We start from the raw sequence: 23123 nt of genomic DNA, 5'->3' as shown, positions 1-23123 counted from the left end.
ATCAATTCGCTCATCGTGCTTTTCTGCCTGGGAGGCTTTGGCAGCGCTGCATGTCGTCGGGCTGCTCCTCTGCCGACTTCAATGACTCACTGAGCTTCGGCGAGCATGCCACCACACACACACTCATGACTCATGTAATTGTTATCTGAAGATAAGAGGGAAAACTGGGTCATGATCCTCAGATACACAGTTGGAAAGTAACTGAATGCAGAAGCAGCCACGCCTGCTCTGTTCACCTGTGGTGTCTCGGGTTTGTTTGTTTGTTTGTTTTATAGATCCGACTTTCAGGTTCTTATGTCTGTGACAAAAGAAAGGCCGTATATCTATTTTGACCAAAAGAGATGATTGATGGGAAATTAGTTGCAGTCACAATTACTGGATAAATTCCGGTAATCCGAGGTTCACACAACTATTCAAATATTTGAACAAGCTTTTAATTATTAATAACTTTACGTCTGCATCTGAGTTGAGAGTGAGATTGACACCTGCTGGTGGTGGTCAAGGAAATCCTTCTTGCTTCAAAATGTCCAGCTTATTGTGCCGAGACGGCTGCAACAACAGGATGAGACACTTTCTACCAGATCAGCACAATTGAACACAGTCCAACTGTACAACTCCTCAGCTCACATGTCCGTTTTGTACCGGTCATGCTGACAGGTCATAAAGTGCTGCGAAGGGCTAATGTGAAAACGTGTGTGGGGCTCGCCGAGAACACCAGCGTCTTTGCATCACCACAGCAATGCCTGGTGTAGAAATTTGGTCAAGGAGGATCGTATTAAGTGACAAAAAAGTGAAAGAAAATTGCCACACAAACTCTAGAACTGGTTTTCAAGGAGAACCTGGTAGAAAATGACATTCTGTTGATATGTAAAGTTTGTTATGCACCACTGAGAAGTGATTGGATTTTCAACATACTTCATTTTCCTTGGTGAACTGGGCTTTGTATAGTTTTAAACCTCACTTTTATTGGCCATATTTCATAATGCTTCATTTATTGTCAACCTGCATGTGAAAGTCCTCCGTCTCATCTTGAACATGTGTTGAAGTGTGATTTGAGTGTACCTTACCAGCATCCATTGCCATTGGTGTGTGAGCTAATGTAGGTGGACGGGTGAAAATAACTGATCACGTAAAGACTGTCGAGACTGCTAATGTGGTAAAATACACTATAAAGTCCATTCAACATTCGAGTAGATAAAACACATGTTCGGTGGATAGTATGAGAATCTGTTTGGCTTGTATAGTGAAAAGCAATGTGATGATAATCGAGCCCAAAACGTTATTACTCTCAGGTGATCCCCATGTGAATGTGTATTTGTGTTTCAACTTTGGAAAAAAAGACAACTTGTCTGAACTAATAATAAGATTTACAAACCTCTGCATGATATCTCAAAGACTAATTGAATTTTTGGACATCTCATACATGGATTTGTCCTCAGCAAGGATTGATAAAACAACAAAAACAACAATACCAATGTGGGTAAATCTGATGTGAATCATATTTTGTCAAAAGAAAAACTGCTAAAGGGAGTAGTTGTTGGTGGGTGGGTGTGCCTGGAGGGGTGTGATGATGGTTTTCTGACAACTTGATCACTAAACTGACCTACAAGCTATTTCTTACTGATTGTACACTCCATCCGGCGTAACATCAAACTTCTCCTGGCTTGACGGTACTTTTTAAAAAAAAATGTTTTAACTGTGTAGTGATCCATCGTCTCTTATACTCAGGATCTTTTCTTTTTTTTACAGCAGCGCCAAGACTGTTAAACTGTCAAGAAGACAATCAGCCGTGCATGTTTTTAGCGTGTGCGTGTGTGTGTGTGTGTGTGTGTGTGTGTGTGTGTGCTCTCAATTAGCGAGCCAGTACCTTCATGGAAACACGAGTTTGGAAACAAAAAGAGGCCAGGATGTTAGCGGAGCAGGTCTGAGTGAATGTGTGTGTCTTTTGGGGACAAACAGAGCTTTGTCCTTGTTGGCAGTGATGTCCAGGCAGTTGGCAGAACAGCTAAAAAAAACAGCCGAAGGACCCCATAAAACACCACAGTAACACTGGGGACAGGCCACACACACACACACACACCCACACACAGTTGTTTGAGCTACACTTTCAGCTCAGAGCTTCTCATCAATAACGACATTTAAGCCTCCATCTGCAGCAGTGAGGTGATCACCAGCAAGAACACCGATAAACATGAGAATTGTTGGAGTTGGAGGTACTTACTGGTCAGGGCGTAGTTGGGGTTTTCCAGTTCCATGCGCTGCAGCTGAGCTTTTAAGTAAACCTGCAGGTGAATCACAGGAAAGGGTCAATATCAGATCTGGCATCAGTCAAAAAAAAAAAGTACAGATTATTAGGTTTTGATAAAAACCTGAAAGAAGTAAAGCACTGAATTAACATTTCTATTGGTGTTTAGAAAAACAAAAACAATGAAAAGAAATGGGGGCTTCATGTGTGGAGCTTGAATGGTCTTCATGTTCATGCATAGGCTTCCTGGGTAGTTATTGATCGCTGGTCATCTTCCAATGACAGTGTTGGAGCATCATTCTTTATCTCACATTGTCCATGTGTTGAAGTGCCCTTCACAAAGACACTGAACTCCAACTGTTTGCAACCACCTTTCCTGGCAGCCGTCACCAGCGTGCATGTGTGAGTGTGATGGATGATGTAAAAGTGCATTGAGACTGCTCAGGTGACAGAATGCCCTCGATCAGTGAAATCCATTTATCATGAGTTTGGACCAATTCTGGAAGCGTGAATGATGCCATCAAACAGCATGCTCACAATAAACCCCTGGTGCTGTTTTCAATCTTTTACACCTTTGATAAACTGCTGGTCAGTCGTTTGCAGTAAAAAAATAACCAAATATAACCTCAACAGTCCAACATGCATTGTGTTGCAATTCGCTCACAGCATTTTTGAAGTTAGGAATTTTCAAGTTAAAAATATACACCAAAACAGCAGTTCACATATTTTAGTGCCATCTTGAAAATGTCAGTTCCTGAACGAAATGAACTAAAGCAGTGTTCTTTTTTTTTTTCTTTTTTTTTTAACCTCAAACTTGGATCAGGACAAACGAGGCACACCACAAGTGGTCGTTTCTGTTCTGCCACCCAACAACTTCAAACACCGAGCTGAAGCAATTAATCTTCACTACTGACGCATTTATGTGGCTCATTTTCCCATCATGTGGCAACTAGTTCTCATTTCCAGCATAATTTTTAATAGGCACTATTCCTCTGTGGTCAAGTCTTTTATCTGTTCCATTCAGTAATATTCTGCTTTCCCCTTTTTGGGTGCTTGAAATACACTGACCATTATGTGTACCTAATAAAGTGGTTGAACTTCTCATTAACAAACCATTAACTGATAATAAGCCAATAACACTGTAGCTCCTAAATGTATTTAGGCACATGGTCAAAATGAACTGGATGGATGGAGCTGAAGTTTTTCATTATAATAAAACTTGCACATGACAAAGTTGCTTCTAAGCATTGCAGTCTCTTTTAATGGAAGCAACATCTTAGAAAGATGAACGGACAAGCAGCTCCATCACCTGAGCCCCACCTTTGTTTAGTGCCACACTGCCGCCATGGTTACCTTAATGTCGATGCCTCGCGCCAGTGACGAGTTGTTGAAGAACCTGGAGGGAATCTTTGCGTTCAAGTCGGGTTCTTCTCGGCCAAAACCCAGATTAAAGAGGATCTCCTCGGGGTCCTCCTCGTACAGGTCCAGTAGCTCGGAAACGCTGTGGGCACACACACATATCCGAACAGTTGGTCAGTCCCTCGGGCAGCTGGTTAGTCAGTTAGCTGGTGAGTTAGACCGCTGGCTAGTTTAGTAAGGCTAACCGCAGGGTAAGAAGGATCTCCACTGGCTGCTCGTCTGATTGCTCCAGCTTCACTGAAACACTATGAAAACACAAACATCCAGTTAGTACTTCCTACACACAGCTTCCTGGCTTATCTGTTATCTGGTTAGTAGACTTTAGTTACTGAGGGAGTTAGAGCAGTTTCACCACTGTGAGGGAAAGAATGCTTCCACCTGGGCGGAACAACTCTGGAAAACAAACAATGGCATGACATTTTCTGTGAAGTTTAAAATGGGATTCTTTTAGGTTCAGCTGCAAACTGCTATACAGACTTCTGTTGTGCAAATATTCATGTTGCATCAAGCAGAGAAAGTGGTAGTTGAATGGCCATATATTTGTGTTGTTTTGCTCTATGTGACAGTGTTATAGGACTGCAGTGTCCAATAGTGCAGTATAATGTGGAGCCTTTATATTTCCTTGATAGTCTCATGGAGAGTCCAGATCAACACACACACCACAGGAGAAGAAATTCTATCCACCCGCAAACGTAAAGCTTTTAGTCATTACTGAAAATAGGGATATTTTAACATGAGAATCAATCCGAAAACAAACTGAAATAATGCTTCAGACAACAGTCTGTTTCAATGCTCCATTAGAAGGCAGATTTAAAACAATGCAGACCCGGCGCAGTTTGTCAGTTTGTACTTTCATCAACAGAATGAAAAAAAAAAGTAGCATGTGTCTGAAAATAATAAAAACGGGCATATAATCACTGCCAGCCACACTCAGTTTATTTAATTCTGCCTGGTCTGAGAAGATAATGTAGCTCATCATGACGATGGCCTGATTCCACTTGACTGTTAAAGATAAAGGCTTCAGAAGGTTTTAATGGGATATGTCAAGAGGTACATTATGCATGTTTTCTGAAGTTATGGCTTTTTATTTTACACCAGTTGACTGATGGCTGAATAAAGATTTGAATAAATGCAGAGGAATGAATTACAAGCAATGCCCAGGGTTATTGGGGGTAAATACATTTTATTTGTCTATATTTGTGACTTGAATGCAGATTAGATATTGATTTTTGATCTGTTTGTATAAAAAAACAACAACAACAAAACACTGAACTTCAAATTAAGAAAATATTATTAAAACTGCTGCAGCACTACACAACTCCAGAGGATGAACCAAAGCCCAATGTCACACACAACTGGCCATCTACCACCAAGTGATGGCCCCACCGGACACGCCCACCCCAGCCTGACCTCTTCATCACAGGGAAACCTGCAGACAATAAACCACTGATGCCTCTTCAACAATAAGATCACACTCATCAACCTTTCTCAAGCACAATGGCGATCTGTAAAACAAACAGCTGTGATAGAGCGGTGACACTGTGAGCTGTGTATATTATTCCAACCAATCAAATAGTATTTTATGGAAGTCCGATACCAATGGTCCTCATTGTAATACAAATCTTTTATAATGTGATAAAGGAAAGAATTTTCCAAAGTCGGAGATATAATCTTTCACATTTTTTCAAGAGAGTCGTGACACAGACGTGCAGTGAGTGAGACATTTTATAATTGTAAATATTGGGTTAGTGCTGCCGGCAGCTTAACGAAGCTCTTATATGACTACACGAGAGTGGATGGTAAATAGTGAGGCTCACACCAGTGAGGAAAAAAAACTTTAGCAAAGGATTACATGCTCCTTTGCTTCTACTGAATCACACGGCTTACAATAACATCAATGACACAGGGAGGGAGCAAAATAAAGGAAACACCATTCACTGCAAACAAACAACCAAGTACAAAACATACCAAACGCAGGCCATAGGGTGTTTTAAATAAATTTTACAAATTAGAACAGCACAGAAGTGGAAAGAAAGAGGTAGAAAGCAACTGGCGTTAAAAAAGAAAATGTGGATGTGTAATCTGATTGAGCAGTGGTTCCTGTTTGCACCACTTGACCCAGAGATTTTTTTTATGGGGCCCCGAGCCTTGAATCCTCTGAGGTGAGAGAAAACCAGGATACGAGACTTTCTGAAACCAGACCTTGGACACAGGCCAGCGAGTCTCTGTAATGTTTCAGCAATTGAGAGATAGGAGAACGGCTTGGAGCCTATGAGATTCCACCGATTGGATTATTTTGGAGCCGTAGTTTCATTTGCCTGAAGTTTTATGCCGTGAGCAATTGGTGATTAAATGGTAAATAGATTTCACTTATATAGCGCTCTTCCACACATCAATGGAGGCGGCCACCATGCACTGGGAGCAGTGTGGGGGTGCAGTATCTTGCTCAAGGACACTTTGACGTGTGGAAAGACCTTTAGGTAGGACTAAAACCAGAAAACCTCTGGTTACAAGTTTGCTCTACTGTCGGATAATATTCATGATGTTCTGACAATAGTGCACGCCTCTAAACACAAATGGTGTCAAAATCAACAGATTTCTGGGGGGAATGCAGCTCAAGGTAATTCAACTAGATGTTCATGTTTGAAGAAGCAATTTGCAGTGGTGCTGTAGTGAAAGGCATTATATCGAGCAGTGTTTTACCACCCTGTTCACACGGCCAGTGTTGTAAACTAAAATCTTAAAATTTGACATATAATTAAAGAAAGCCTAATATTCCATGTAAAACTGATCATTATCATATTTGAAAAGGCAGATTATGTAACAAACCGGCTGGCTCACATCAGACCGTATAGCTGCACCTACTCAAGTATTATGAATGCTAAATATGGAGTGGTATCCATAAGCGGTATCCACAATCTGCCACCTTCAACACCTCTGGGAATACAATGAACTTTAAATGACCAGGTTGCAGAAGCACTGCACAAAGAGAGCCAGGTTTCTGACTATCGGTGATTTGGTATTTTCAGGTTTGGGCGCAAAAGAGACCCAAGAATCATTTAATTGGTTTGGAGGTAATAACAGTCCTCTGTGTCCGTGTCTACCTCCACCTGAGACGACTGTGTTACTTTTCCCAGAAACCTTAGAGTTTGACGACTGAGGGCAGACGGTGTGAACTGACCTGGACATGGTGCTGCTCTTCCCCGAGCCGGTGGAGTTCATACTTCTGCCCCTCTCCTTATACTGGCTCCTCTTCTGATCCGCCACCAGACCAAAACTACGCAACGCACACAGAAATCAGCAGGTACAGATAGTGTTGACATTGAATTATCATCAAGGCAGCTTGACTTCATTGAGAGTAGATTCAAGGAAAACTCACCAGGATTCAGGTTTGTTGTTATTGGATAGAAGATGGTTTGCTGCAAAGGGGGAAAAAAAAAACCATGGTTAAGGATACTGGCCTTCATAAAACCAGCGCTCAGCAGTGAATTAGGTGTGTCACCGGCAGTCTGTTACTTATTAATCAGTCAGCAAATTCTCAGACTGGTTATGGAAGCCTTTAGCTGTTTAACGAGAAACAAAACTACATCAGATTATCTCCTTATGGGGCGATCATTTAAATTAAATATTACCATCTCTGTGTGTTGTTTAAGAGAATGCATGAAATTGTGGAAGTCTCAAACATTCTAGAAATCTCAAAAATGCCAGGATTGCATCTCAGAGTTTAACAGAACAGATTTTCTAATGTATTCTGTGTGAGTTTGGAAGGAACAAAGAGAAATGTGATTGTTATCAGATATGGTCACTTGACCAATAGAAGGTTAACTGGGTCCGCTTTGAAGCTGTTTATATGGAGCAGAGGTCAAAGACATAAAGAGTGAATAAACAGTGTGAAAAACATGATAAAAGGCCTCCTGCGAGTTTGACCATCAAACAAACAAGGGAATCTGTTAATCTGCTCATCGGTAACAACTCGCAATGCAACCCTGGAAAGAGGTCAACTTTCTTTCTGTGAGATAACCGAGAGCCATCACCTGCTTTGAGGTGTGACTCTTGTTTTCTTTTCCATTTCACAAGAACCGGTTGAGACATGTCGCCCTGCCACCATCCTCGTGTGAGTGCGCGTCTGTATTTTACCCTTCGTTTCAGGAGAATTTCTTTGAATTGCTAATGTTTTTTTTCCTTCTCTGACAGACAGCAGGATTAAATGACAGAATGTGACTAAAGCTTGCCTCCTTCACTGATTCACTTCCATTCAATTCATCACGGACCATTTCATTTGCTAATTCACTTCCAGCCTGTTCACCCACTCACTCTTAAATCCCCTCTTATCCTGCCCGGGTCGTGTTTGCCATTACTACGGCCAGTTGGTAAGTGCTCATACATGACATGTGCAAGCCACAGTGGCTGCTTCTTCTGTCAAAAGATTTACAGAATAAATGAAAAGATCACTCTCATCATAATTAGAGCACTTACTGTCAGTGGAGCAAACACTCATGTTTGCTTCAGTTTCCAAGAAAAACACTCCGATCCCACAACTCGGCTATTATGATTTCAGCGTAACGTCCCATTTGTTCATTCACAGCCGCTTTAACATGGGAAAGACAGGAGAAGGGCTGTAGGAAATGTCATATATTGTGCTAAAAATACCCACTAATGATCGGAAGAAAAACATGATTGGAATATTTTATTTCCACACTGAAATGTTTCATTAAATGTACGCGTTTCTCTGAAACACAAATGTTTGTGGACATTCAGTTAACAACACAATAATTATTGTTTCTTGAATGAATCACGTTTGAACTTTTTCATTGTATTGTTTGGTCAGATTTAAAGGGGCAGACCACCCAGAGGTCCAAAATGACCATATCATCACAATTACATTATTTGACACCAAACAAAGCCTAATGTAAACATTAACTGCACATTTAAACACCAACACAGTACTTGTAAGGATACTATAACCGTGCAAAATGTCACAATCATCTGGTAAAATATTTCCTAACTCCACGATGGGAACTTTTATTCCCATTTCTCCAATATCTAGCAGTTATTCATCATCAGTGTATGATTTTAACTAAACATGTTTCATGCAGGTGACTCATACCGCAGACCTCTTGAGGATCACCGTATCAGTTTATGAGCACAAGACAGTTTCTTTGTTTTCTCGTTGTTTTTAACATTTTTAGGTATCACCAGCGTGGGAGTTATGGTTATGAGAAGAATGCGTGCTGAATCCCCTTCATTGTGTTAAATTTGGAGACCTGTGGATATTGTGGTTTATGTTGTTTTCAATCAGGGCATGGCCAAAGAAACGCATAACTTTCTTTCTGCAGCACGATAAGCTTTGTTACACTGACTGCAATCTGCCCACGCAAGTGTCGCAGCACTTAAGAAACTATTCGTGAGAAATATTTCAGTGTCTCAGCTGTCGGAAAGAAAACAAAGAGCGAGTAAACTGCCATTCAGTTGTGAACTGGATGAGCAGCTGCCCTCAGCTGTCTGCTCTGTTTGCATAAAATTAAAAGAAGTTGACTTTGTCAGCGACTGAAATGCAATGTAGGTCGGTCTGTGTCAAATCAGGTCTACGCAAACTGCGACGACTTTCTCTGTCGACTAATTAGCATCCATTCAGTCCCAGATTCCACCGGCTGACCTGCGACCACAAACACGCAAACACACACGCTTCAAAGGGAAAGTCATCACAGGCTATTGTGCACCCGAAAACAAACACACCCTCTCGCCATCAGCACGGCCACCGGCGCATTCACGGTAGATGACAGGAATTTGTAAATACGCAGGCTCATTTACACATTGGGGGGGTCAGTCATGCATGCAGTGTTGCTTCTACACCTCTGCGACTGTTGACTTTTCCTTCTTGAAGAAACAAGGGCGAAGAATGAAGATGAAGCACAAGATAGTCTGTTGAATCGGCTCAGTTTGTTTGTTTGCCAGACGTCCGACCCTCATTTACTGCCCGTGGGACTGAGCCCATTTAATTAAAACGCACACAAGCAGCCAAACAATTAATTATCAACATAGCACAGTTAACCCTTAGAAGTCTTTAGCAAAGCAAACGATGAGCGTGTTCCTGAAAAGTTGTGGGATTTTCTTTCACTCTGTCATCGCTCAAAATGAAAGGCTCCTAAAGACCAAGGTATCCAGTAAGATAAACTGCTACACGGGTTTCTAGACATCATCTCCAGACAGCACTGTCGCCTTCAGGAAACATATCAATGAAGCAAAGCAGTCAAGCTGTTGTCTCAGGTTCCACATAATCGCAAGATTATCTCGGTGGCAAAACCACCATGACAACAGCCATCTTATCTCATACACAAGACCACAGATCAAAGATAGCACCGCCGGCTGTCTGCGAGGACCTTTAGAGACGCTTCCCAACACATTTCCCAGTTGTAGGAAACCTGATTCAAATAAACCGATTTTCATGAACCTCTGCAGAGTTTCATTCAGTCTTGCAAACAGCTTCACTCCTGTCACCTGAATAATAACAAGTCTGCATCCAAACTCCCCTGAACATTAGAGATTTCATAAAATGAATACAACACACCAGGAGATAAACATGACAAGACATAAAGAACTCTTTTTTTTTTTTAGCTCATTTTGAATGCTTTTATCAAATCGGATATTTTGTGAACCCCCCCTCAAAGAAAACCTTCTCAAATTGGCTGAAAATGTTATTCTTTTATGTGAGCACGTCCTCTAGACAATTCAGAGAAACAGCCGAAGCCAGAGGAATTCAGACTGGTTGCGATTAGTGAAGCAACAAGCATTTTCATCGAAAAACAGATGTGTCGTAGGAACTGATATAATTATGTATCCCCATATGACCCCGATTCTTTAGTTATGAGCCGAGATGCGAGAAAGCCTCATAAATCTATAGGGAGACATGAGAAAACAGCGGCTTTCATCATTTAATTTACTTCACTGAACTCCCACATATGGTCAGGAAACAGTGAGCTTTTCTGTTTTTAATAGATTTAAGTCAGGCAATCGCTGAATCTATCTTGACGTCAGCTCTTCCATATCAACCTTCACATCAGACGCTCTCATAGAAAACAAAAGGGTGTATCAAAAAAATTAGTTTGCCATACGCTTGAAGTGTCCGTCACTCACAATTAAACTATATAAATACAGGAAAACGGTAACAATGAGCAGAAATGGCTAATCTTGTTTGCATTGCGAGTTTTTCTCTGAACTGACCTTCAGCCCCCAGTGAAAGGTCATCTTCAAAGCTGCAGCCGTTCCTCAGCACTCCTGTTCACACACAATGTCAAAAGTTAGGAAATATCTCAAGTAACACAAAGGCCACCGAAGTAATGCGATTCTAACTTTAAAACACAAGTTGTTTCTTGTTTGGAGCGGAGTTGTGCACGAAATGCTCAAGAGTGGATGCGGCGGCAGCATCTTAAGAAGTCCATACGAATCAAATCAAACCACGCAAAACGTGGATTACCTTTGTTAGGAGGGGGACTCTGATCATCGAGAGAGGCTCCGAGGGGGGTCCTGGAGGGAGAAGGAGACGTTAGAACCACTAAAGATTCCATCACATCAGAGAGGCCAGGTCGTCACTCCAACAACAAGTACAGACGAGGTCGGTGACACAAACTCACCTGGATGCGTCAACTGGTTTCACACATACGTCTCTATTAATGCTCATCAACGGGTTCCTTTTTTAGTTACGGCAGGAAACCCAGAAAACCTTTGGACCAGTGGCGCTACCTCCCAGTGAAGATTTAGGTAACACCTCTCTAAACTGCTGGCAACTCTACAACCAACTCTATAATCAACCAGACTAAAGCCCATTCAATACACAGCAAAGACTCATTGTATATTCAAGACGGGCATCAAGTAAATAAACAATCCACGGCTACCAACCTGATGAGGCGACACAAATCTCCCTTGGTCATAAAAATACAGAAGAATACACCCGCTCACCTACTCACTCTGCAGGTGGCGACTAAACCACGTCAGAAGTTAGTAAAGTTAACGTAGAACTTTGCCTCGCACTGCAAGTAATACTTCCAAGCTGATTTATGTCATCTTCAAATGTAAACAAGGTCAACTGCAATCAAATGCTAGTAAAGCAGACTAACGGCCAGTCATGCTCACGCTCAGTAATCCTAGATTACGCCAGGAGTCAAATAAAGGGTAACTGCCTTTCAGGCTACATCTCTGCAACCTGCCAGGCAAAGTGTCAGCACCCCAGGCTAAGTACCTCTTGGTCTAGTCTAAGTAATCCAGGCTTTGCCTTTCAGACTCAGTACCTGTCAGACCACACCAACTCACTCAGGGTTCTTCAGCCAGGCAAAGTCTGTCTCAGGTCAGTGCCGAGTAAAAGTTACGAATCTCAGTCCAACTCCTGGTCAGGCTTTGTCCTTTAGTCAACTGCTGACCTGGACTACATACCCCAGTTTCTGGAGCATAATCCTAGATGTAGTCTACTGACCAGACTAGTTGTCCCGGGCAAACTAGCTGACAGCTCAGGCTAGTGAACAGCAGTGAGGTGGTGGGTCTGAGCTGTGGTCTGCAGCCGGACCCTGGAAACTCTGAGCCGTTACACAACCTGCAGCTCTTATCAATGGGACAAACTTCACGCCACTGTTCCACACACACACACACACACACACACACACACACACACACACACACACACACACACACACACACACACACACACACACACACACACACACACACACACACACACACACACACACACACACACACACACACACACACACACACACACACACACACACACACACACACACACACACACACACACACGCGCGCTGGGAGTTGTGTAACTTTGCGCAGCCGCAATGTTCAGTATTCCTCCCACCATCTACCAGAAGCCATGTTGGCCGCAGGCCCCTGCCCTGCAGCTGTTGCTATAGTAACCTGTGATTCACATTGTGCCGGTAAAGTTACCACGGTGATGTTGCACAGGGCGGGTCAGAGTGTTGTGTAGGGCTGTGAGTGACATTGTGAAACTGTGTGTGTGTGTGTGTGTGTGCGTGCGCGCGTGTGATAACAGTGTTGACTCAGCAGTAAGAACCCCTCCTCTGTTTACTTTCTCTTTTCTGCCTTTCTTTCCTTCTTCCGTCAACGTCTTCCTGCACCTTTCTTCCCCTCTTTATGAGCGGCCTTCATGCTCAACGTCGCTGGGCGTTGGTGCGCTCACTTTGTGAGTGTGTGTGTGTGTGTGTGTGTGTGTGTGTGTGTGTGTGTGTGTGTGTGTGTGTGTGTGTGTGTGTGTGTGTGTGTGTGTGTGTGTGTGTGTGTGTGTGTGTGTGTGTGTTGGTTGTGCCTTGGCTCGACGTCAGCGGCTGATAAAACCACTCCCCCCACGCACACGCACACACACACAGCAGAAACATACCAATTAAGCAGCGAGCGAACCGAGCTAACTGGTCCTAGACCAAACCAGTCAGTCAGGATATAAAGAGCCACAAAACCTGGGTGTCAAGGATTTTAATCACATTATTATGGGACTTTCCTCAATATCACCCTGCATCTGTGTAAACCACTTATACTTGTTGGATTAAATTACAATCAACCTGCAGTAACTTGAAGCGTGTCAGAGCAAAGATTCACCAAAACGGCTGCACTGCTTTGCCCCATGCAAGAGGTGGAAACTGAAAATAAAACACTGGCATAGCCTTTTAATCTGGAGTGAACGAATACTGTACCTGCATTCAATCAGCCAGCTGGCGATGTTGTTCGGGTTTTGCCCTGACAGAAACATAAACAAACATGTTTAAACAATAAACCGGCAGATGCTGTGCAGCCATTACAACATGTGACCGATCAGACCATTACAGTCATGCCAGACGTGAAATATGGTTCTCGATAGCTCAGCGGAGCATCAGGGAGCGTTTTTGATCATAAATGATCCGCATCCAGCTCCTGTTGGAATCATTGTGACTGCAAACAGTCTAACACAAAGCGATTGTTTTCTCAGATCAGTGATTTGTTACAGCAGTACAATCAATGTGTGTGTCAACAACATAGCTTTCAAACTTTAAAGAAACACTCTATTGAGTCGTTATAACCGTGACTAGCATGTACAGAGAGGGTCGTGAGCACCCTCGCTTCATAACAAGAAACTCTGTTTGAGTCTGGGTTGGGCTTCATGGTCTGCATGTTTGCCCTGTGTGTAGATTTCTTTTATTTTCTCAGGTAATCAAGAGTCCACAGAGTAGATCAGAGCTTCAGCTCAGTCTGACCTGGTTCCTCGGATGGTCTCTGTGCGTCCCCGGTGCTCTGGCTCCGCGGGGGGCCGCGGGGTTCTGGTTTGGACTCCTGCCAGATGGAGTCTCTGCTGTGAGCCCAGGCCTGACGCCGCAGACCGGCCATACTGACCGGCTTCACTCTGACATCTGAGGAGCCCGCAAGCAACAAGTTGGTCAGCTTTGCTAGAAGTTCACCTTTTTTTTTTTTCTTGTTTTTTTACAGTCAAATAAGTCAAACTCAGACATGCGTCCATTATATATTACTTCAAACGTATTTGATCATTTCTTAAATAATCATTGTAACAATTTATCTGCGACTTCATGTTTTACAGCCGACATTTTCAACCATAGTTAATTTAATTTCAAACCGTTTTTGAGTCGTTTATAAATGATTATTTCAAATCTTAATGCCAATATGGCAATGCAGATATTTTTTAAACCAAGTTTTGCATTTATATTTATATTATATTACAAATTAAGTCATCAAACCTTTAGCGACATATTCAAATTGCCAATACGTCCCTTTGACTTTGCATTCCGTCTTCACGTTTGATCATTTTTACTTGTTTGTTATCGTTGGCAACATACCTAAACTCTTGTTCTATTGTGTTTATTTATATTACGGCTTTTCTATTGTTACTTTTACATATTTTACAAATATTCAGATATACAATTTTTACGCTTTCGTTAGGTGTTATTTTTTTCTATTACTTTCAGTTATTTATTCAATCCATTCTTCTATTACTTTTGGATAGACATTTCATTATTGGGACTTGAAGCCACTAATTTACTTTGGCTTTGCATTTTCCCCAATTTATTTTCTACTTTGGTCAAAATTTAACTGTTCATTACCTTCAGCAACAACTTCTCTATTTCACCCACAGTTTTGTTCTCCTCTGAGCCGATGGTTTAAAAGGTTTAGCATGTCCAGTGCCGTCCATGTATGGCTTTAATTTCAGCCGTTTGAAACAACTCACCAGGAGCAGTGTTAGTCTCCAGAGCTGCACCTTCCATCCTGGTGGTTCACGTCGAGGTCAGTCAAAGATGACCGACAACTCTACAGCAACATCAGCAGCAGATAATGAACCTGCAGGCAGAGACAGAAGGACATTTATTATATTAATGGAATGGGGAGTAAACTAAAGAGTTTTCAGGAATACATACAATGCAATATGCAGCTATTTAGGGATGCGCACATGCGACACAGAAGCCATTGTAAGACAAAAAATGAATTACTACACCAAGTTATTAGATAAAAGTAAAAATAGTACAAAAAACACATGGGGTGTAATAAACACAGTCTTGCAAAAAGACAAGGCCAAATCAAACATTCCAAATTATTTTATAAAGAACAACACCGATATTTTTGGAAAAGAGGAAATTGCAAATGAATTCAACAACTACTTTGTGAATATTGGTCCGAGTTTGTCACGAAATATCCCAAATGGGAACTTAGATGGCGGAATCATACTAGATAATGTAAATAGTATTTTTCTTGAGAGTGTGCAAGAGGGTGAAATTTTGACTATTGTTCATAAATTTGCAAAAAAAAAAAATCAAATGATTATACAGATATGAATGTGGCACTGAAAAAACAAATCATAGATGTTATTATTGAGCCTTTCACATATATATGTAACTTGTCATTTACCTCAGGGGTATTTCCTGATCGTATGAAAATAGCCAAAATGATTCCACTTTTTAAAAAAGGAAATCGTCTTTGTGGATCTTCAAAAAGCATTCGATACACTAGACCATGAGATTTTATTGCATAAATTATATAAATATGGTATAAGAGGTGTAGCACATCAATGGATTACGAGTTATTTAAAAGACAGAAATCAGTTTACTGAAATCAACAACATACAATCCAAAAACTGTAGAATAGCTTGTGGGGGTACCCCAAGGATCGGTCCTTGGACCATGACTGTTTCTACTCTATGTCAATTATATTGTGTCTGCTTCTCGTTTACTAAAATGCATTTTGTTTGCTGATGATACCACCTTATTTTACTGCGGAAAAAATATAAACCAGGTTCTACAAATTGTAGAGAATGAGTTTCAGGAAATTATGAAATGGTTTAATGCAAACAGACTATCTTTAAACATTAGTAAGACTGAACTTATGATTTTTAGTTGTAAAAAGAAAGACATCGATGCAACGTTGTTTATACAAGGATTAGAGATCAAAAGGACACATGATATTACGTTTTTAGGTGTCATGGAAATCCCATATAGAGCGTGTTAAAACAAAGGTATCCCAAACTATAGCTGTGTTACACAAGGTCAAAGAATCTCTTGATAAAAGAGCTTTCTTTCTATTGTATAACTCACTGATTGTTCCATATATGACCTATTGCATTGAAGTGTGGGGAAGTGCTTGTAAAACATACATCGATACGATTTTCCTTTTACAGAAACGCGCCATTCGAGTCATCAATGGAAGTGGATCCAGGGCCCATACAAATCCAATATTTATACAACAAGAAACATTAAAATTTAATGAACTGGTAGAATATAACCTCCTCAAAACCATGTACAAAGCTCACCAAACAAAAATATTACCAGACAACTTGCAAAACAGATTCAAAAAGAGAGAAATTAAGAGGAATAGAATTTTTTTTTTTTAGAACGAAACCAAAGGAAAGATGCATCTCAATCCAAGGAGTCAGTCTATGGAACAATCTTGATTATCAAATTAAAACTACTAAAATCGATTTATATTTTTAAGAGAAGTCTAAAAGCGTTATCACTAAAAAGATACGACAATGCTGTTTAGTGTGAAAATTTGTGTTAAATGTCTGTGAAACAGCTGGTTTAACTTTACTACTTGACTACAACTCTCAATGATTTTGTGTTGATGGGGGGCAGACATAAGTTTTTTACTTCTTTCTGCCACCCTTTCATTCAAAATATTTGTTTGAAATGTATATACTTTGCTTGTTTTTTGTTTTAAATGAATGAAATAAACAATAAATGAAATGAAATATAAGGGGCTGAGGGAGGCGGCAAGGCACAATCGAATTCTGAAGATTACACAGCAGATCAGATCAGGAGTAAGACATTTGACCATTTCGAACCACATCGCATTACAATGTAATATCTCAGTTCAAAGCTAAAGTCCGGTTCACAAGGACAACAGGAAACACAATTTCAAACATCATCCATTTCGGTTTTACCAAAAAAATCTGTGACTCACTAAAGGAGCCTCCTTTTTAAAGTGATCTGCAACTTTTCTCAATGCTGCTTTGAGACAGTCTATGAGTAATCAGCCTACGTCACGGGCTCTGTAGAAATGGCTTGCGTCAAAACTCCAGAGTTCATTTACTTTACCTGCTACGTTCTTATGAAAACACCACCTTTTCTGTCATTCATCTATGACGTCATCTCATATCAGGTCATTTATCCCACATTTAGCTTCATTAACATGAATGAAATTGGAAGAAATGGTGAAAAGGCGTCTTTGCCGAGCCTTTTAAAATTGACGGTGTACATGAATCATTAACAAAACACTGAATTTGAAATAATTGTAGGACCCATGACCTCATCAGGCCACTGAGCTACACGCCTAAAATGACTTTCACAAATAGTTTGAAGAGTCATTGGCCGGGAGGAAATGAAACAGGCAAGAGCGTTTGGTGGTGAAAAGAGAAGTTGAGATGTGGCCTTTTATTATTGATGACCGAGTTACCCACAGCAAGACCAGCTGACATTACACACCAGTACCCACACACATACAGTACATGGCTGTGCTGAGCTCAAAGGTGAGAGGATAACATGAATTAAAAGCTCTCATGGAAAGTGGCCAGTCTCGCATGCAAAGAGGACAATCTTATATGTGCCATCACATTATTGAAGATAACCTGTAATCGATAAATTCTCTGGTTCAGTTTACAGAACTTAGGATGAACTTACGATCACTAAATAAATAGTAGGCATCTTTTTCATTCGTGTTGCACACAGTATAAATGTAGTAACATTCCCATGATGGTTTCATTGATCACGTCATAATTACCATCAAGTATGACTGTCTAGTCCGTGTTGGTTTAAACCACATTTTTTTAAGCTATTTTGGAGTTTAAAACTTTACAAGAAGGCCGTCGAGAATAAATTCATTATTTTTCTCTGGACTCAAACATGACATGTTGCTTCTTTAGTTTATTATATTCTGCCATTCATCCACTTCAGCCCACAAATAGACACATCATTACACCAAATCTCTTAGAAAGTGGTGTAAAACTGACCAAAACCAGGTTGTTTCACTCATTCAGATTCTCTGGAAAAGAGTTTTATTCTCCTGAAAGACTGTCTATGAGTCATTTATCACTATTGTGTAACAACACAATGCACCACTTACAAAATAGAAAAGAAAATTCACTCAATATGACCGACTAGACTTATAAGTAAGTTTAAAAAAAGATACCGTCACTTGCAGACGATAAAGCAAATGCATCAATCAGGGGAACTAACTGGGAAGAAGAGATGCTGAGCTGAAGCACATTGACCAAATAAGCAATCCTGCAAGGACAACATGCATAATTAGCACAACAATTTGTTTCCTAGATTCTTGTATTACCTTCAATTTACCGTTGTTAATTTAGAAGAAAACATTTGTCCAATTAAAGGATTCATTTGATCAATATGAGGACTGAGGCAGGTTGAACCAAAGCACAGACCATTATATGGTGTCTATGTTTTCACAACACTGCTTTTGGGGTGGAGCGGGGAGACATTTTAGATATAAAACCAAGTGTGTGTATATATGAGGATTGAGGACTGACTTTGGAAAATTACAGCCCGACGACCTTGAATTGGGAAAAGCTTATGTTTATTGTTCCCATGTGAACAATAAACTTGAAAACCCTTTTTTTTTTTTTTTTTTTTTTATTTAGTCCAGTCACTCTCAGATGAAACAGTCACTCTCTCCATATCATAGATTATTTACTATATATACACACACCATAATATTCACTACATACAAAAGATGGTGACGTCCTATGAGGGGTTCAGGAAGTAACTGTTGTCTTGTGATAGCATTGTGCAGACAGCCGGAACAAGAATCATCTAAGTCGAACCCCTTCCAAAACACACACGAATACAGAGCTGCAAATGTTGCATGCTCAGTTCACATTTCACAATATGCTGATTGAACTGCGCTGACGTTTCAATGCTTTTATCCGTTTAACAAAGGAGAAGTTCAACTGATTGCTCCAATTATTTCATGTCAAGCACAAAATCGAGGATGAATACAAGAACAAAGCCAACAAACTAAATAAGGGGCAAGAGGAAGAGCACTGTATATAACAAGTAAAAGCATGGAGGTCAAAGTCTGCAAGAGGATGACGAGGAAGAGGAGGAAACCAGAGGAGTGTGCAGTCAAATCCAAATGGGAACGTGTGAAACAGGAAACGAGTGTTTAGAATAAAGAACAGAACGACTTCCTGTCCGAGGGGGGAGACGGAGCTATGGAGGATTTATTTTTAGATTCGTTTTACAAATGCAAAACAAACTGGAATGCCAGAAAAACAACAACAGCTCACAGACGGCCTGCAGCGAGCGACGCCGCCGCTTCTTCAACAAACGTCGGCAGAACTCGTCTGATCAGCAGCGACTTCCCCCCCCGCTGAGTCATCTTTAATCAAACATCTGAAGAGGGGTCAGTGCCGCGACACGCAGACAACAACACTTACTTAACAACCCCATGGGGGCATTAAATCCTGCAGGAAGAGATGTGAGGATCGAACCTCAATGTTTATCCAACATCAATCAACGAGTGTCGCCAGGAGCCAACCTGAGCGCTCTCACACCCTCAGGCCCTCAGTCTCATTATCAGGTTGAATAAAATGAGCCTGAGAAGTTGAACCAGCAGCTCAGAGGTCACTGCGGGAATCGGCTTGTTCCGAATATTAACAAACTTTCATCAAATCAATGATGCAGTTGCCGTGGAAACAAAGACACAAACATTTTGAGTCCTATTGAAACTGGATTATCACTGATTGAAAAGTCAAGGATATTTACTATCTTATCTTATCCTATTCATCCTCATTTACTGAATTAAAGGAAATTACAACACCTTCATTTACTCCATTTACAAAATGAGCCAGGAGCTGTTCTGATATTCAAATAAATGTAAAGATATCCAGCTTCCTTTAGCCAATGCAAGACTATACAATCTTTGTTAAAAAAAACCCTAAAAACAAACATTAAGACATTTTATATACAAAAAACTAAACAAAACACTTCTTAGTAAAAATATCCAACCTGAATAAGTTTATTTGCAACTCTCATCATAAGCGATAACGATTTTTATAATATTCATTTGGAAAAATTCTGTTCTAAAGATGTTTGATTGTCTCATTAATTAAGAACTTTGTAGTTAGTTTTTAAGTAAAGTTCTAATCCTCTGAAAGAACATTAAGGACTTCATTTCACCATGTCGTTAAGCCAGTCACCAACAGAAGCACTCGTGTAAAGTCGATGTTAAAGATCTTTGTGTATTTACTACAATTTGTAGTTGAAAAGACATCAGTGAAAAAAGAACGAGAATTCTTTCTAGTAATTACTGACCATTCAGCTCATCTGTTCCACATTTACAAAGCAAAAAAGAGAGAGATTTAGTTTCCAGCATGCAGAAACACAGGATACACGCTCACCACAGACGCTTGTTCTGCATGATGGACGGCACAAGCAATATTAACTGCAAACTTTTCTTTTCAACAATAACGCCGACAACGTGATTTAAACGTGTTAATAGATAGAAAACTGTTGGATCTCTGGACCACAAAACAAAAACAAATGAAACTGTATTTCTCTAAACCTGCAATGGAACAATGCAGAACTGCGACTGGTGACACTTTGAAGTAAAAGGATTAAATATGATTATGAGGGTTTCAAAGTATCACTTCAGCGTGGAGAAGTAACTGATCTTGACCTCATAAAACTGCCCTGGATTTTATGTAAGCCATTGTAAATCTTCCTAATGCCCTGATGGAATGAACTATTTAGGAATGTGTGGACTATCTGTCTTTTCTCCGCTGTGGACGCCCCCCCCCCCCCCCCGACAGCAGGAACGTCCAGACGGACTGTTGAGTTCACCTGTCCACCGTGACGGAAAGCAGACGCGGCGGCTCCCCCGGTGTACGACGGTAACGGCGTCGGCCACTGCTGTCGCGGCAGAGTGCGGAGCGGCGCACAGACTCTCTCCGGGATCAACACGACCGACAGCACACACACACACGGCGCGACGAAGCATAAAGGTCATCAGACGGAAAACAACACGTCTCTTTTCTTGGACAAACATTTGATCTGAATGTTAGAGCGCCGGGTCAAGGCTTGACCTTTCGCCTGGGGGACGCAGGTTCAAATCCCCGTTGGGGTTTTTGGGGTTTATAAAAACTATTCACGTCTACAATGCAAGTTGCAATGAACAGAGCAACATAAATGAGTTTACATGCAATACGCTCCAGACTTCGAATAGGGATCATTTCAAATTCCCTGCAGAGGTTATTGCTCTAATGGATTTGTTTTACACGGCAAAGAGTAAAAAAAACTTATTGTACAAAATCAATGACATCAATGAAAATGTACTAAATGACGGTCGCAACAAATAATGTAACAATTTTAGCATTTTTCAATGTAATAAAGCCAATAATGGAATAACCTGCTAATAGAGTATGAAAATATTTGATCCATTTTCGGAATAAACTGTTGCCAATAGTGTAATAACACATAAATAGAGCTGCATTGCATGGAAATAAAAACCTTCTTTGCAGGTCTTGTGCAGTATGCTGATGGATATTATGTATAGTGGATGGGAGAGTCGTCATATTTATTAATTGAGGAAACGTACTCTAAAATACTCTCAGTTATGGTTGTAAAACATATTTCATCATTTTATTACATTATTGTCAAGTCCTTACATTATAGACTTTATTACATTCAGTATGGCAAAATTATAATGTCACTGGTTGTTACAAGGATACAGAGGAAGAAGAGACGTACATTTAACATATAGTTAAAAAACTTGAAAGTTCTTCTATTTTTCTCATCTGTGATATAAAATGAGTGAATATCCTTTTCTAATCACAGTGCTGGATTAATTTCTTATGTATATTTGTCCCAAACCGTTTCACTGTTTACATTTGTTTGTTCTAATTCGCAGCTTCCTGTGAAAACTCTTGGAACTGCTGCCGCATTTACTGAAGGCGCTGTAGAAATAAAGCGCTTTCCTGTGAAATCTCTGTCTCAAATATACAAAAAAAACAAACCAGAAATGAATGTAAACATCCAGAATCACCCAGAAGTAGGTGAGAAATGTTTGTGTCAACTGTGTGCGCTGACGCACACATGCCAACAAAGAGGAAGACACTTTATCAGGCCGTTGTAGGAGGTTACTTCCATCCCAAATGAACGCTCTGATCGGCACGTACAGAGCTACCTGCATGGCAACACCTTTAATTAGCTGTCGATCGAGGCTCTGCGTGAAAATATTAAAGACGGCATGTCCGGCGAATGAGTCACAAGCACTGGAGTCACACATATCATCAGTGAACGTGAAAAAAGACATGAAACCAGAGTGAGAGCGTATTCAACAGGTACTCTACTTGAAATAGGAATGGGCAAAATACTCTTTATGCTCAGTGGATCCAAGGATGGATGGATTAATTTGTTTCTTCCAGCAGTTTTCTTTCAAGACATTGACTCACAGAAAACTGGTGTTAGAGAATGACATTAGCGCTGAAACGCTGCAGCTGTTTCTACTTATTTACATCTGCCTTTGTATCCTAATTAATGCTTTGAAACTGTGTGAATGCCTTTAGCAAGCCAAGAAAAAAGACAAGAATTATGTATTTTTGGGGGGCAGTGGCCAAACAGTGAGAATCCCCCTTTTTCTTTTAATCATTTTAGCTCCAAAATATGATGGTAAGCACTTATTAATGTCTCGGGAATTGATGTTATGTTATTTATTTGTGTGTTACGAGGGGAAAAAACCTAAACCGATATGGAATATGGGAACATTTTTGATCATTCTCATAACACATAGAATTATGGCATATACGGTATCGAAATTGTTCATTTTGAACTAAACCTTAATTCTAAAGTTACCTTCTGATTCAAGAACATCTGCATAGTGAAACTGTAACGAGACTTCACTGATATGACAAAACAGTCTCAAAGCCCGACACACTGTCACATTCACACAA

At 40.5% G+C, this 23123-nt stretch overlaps 1 protein-coding gene across 2 annotated transcripts in view; it reads right to left on the bottom strand.

The window, feature by feature from the left end:
- Window positions 1–23123, bottom strand: part of itprid2 (ITPR interacting domain containing 2) — a 44875-nt gene that overhangs the window by 20564 nt on the left and 1188 nt on the right. Inside the window, exons 2-11 of one of the 2 annotated variants that reach the window (XM_080478274.1) lie at window positions 14898–15007; window positions 13915–14067; window positions 13378–13420; window positions 11139–11188; window positions 10886–10939; window positions 7044–7083; window positions 6846–6941; window positions 3850–3909; window positions 3599–3746; window positions 2222–2282 (exon numbers count right to left, since the gene is read on the bottom strand). In XM_080478274.1, the coding sequence (XP_080334400.1) occupies window positions 2222–2282; window positions 3599–3746; window positions 3850–3909; window positions 6846–6941; window positions 7044–7083; window positions 10886–10939; window positions 11139–11188; window positions 13378–13420; window positions 13915–14067; window positions 14898–14934 (742 nt within the window). In that variant the 5' untranslated portion in view covers window positions 14935–15007. The remainder of the gene's footprint in view (window positions 1–2221; window positions 2283–3598; window positions 3747–3849; window positions 3910–6845; window positions 6942–7043; window positions 7084–10885; window positions 10940–11138; window positions 11189–13377; window positions 13421–13914; window positions 14068–14897; window positions 15008–23123) is intronic. The other variant, XM_080478275.1, reaches the window with a different exon arrangement.

The sequence above is a fragment of the Lipophrys pholis genome, assembly GCF_963383615.2.
Source record: "Lipophrys pholis genome assembly, chromosome: 13".
In the NCBI taxonomy this organism is placed as follows: Eukaryota; Metazoa; Chordata; class Actinopteri; order Blenniiformes; family Blenniidae; genus Lipophrys; species Lipophrys pholis.
This window is presented reverse-complemented; position numbering and strand designations above follow the sequence as displayed.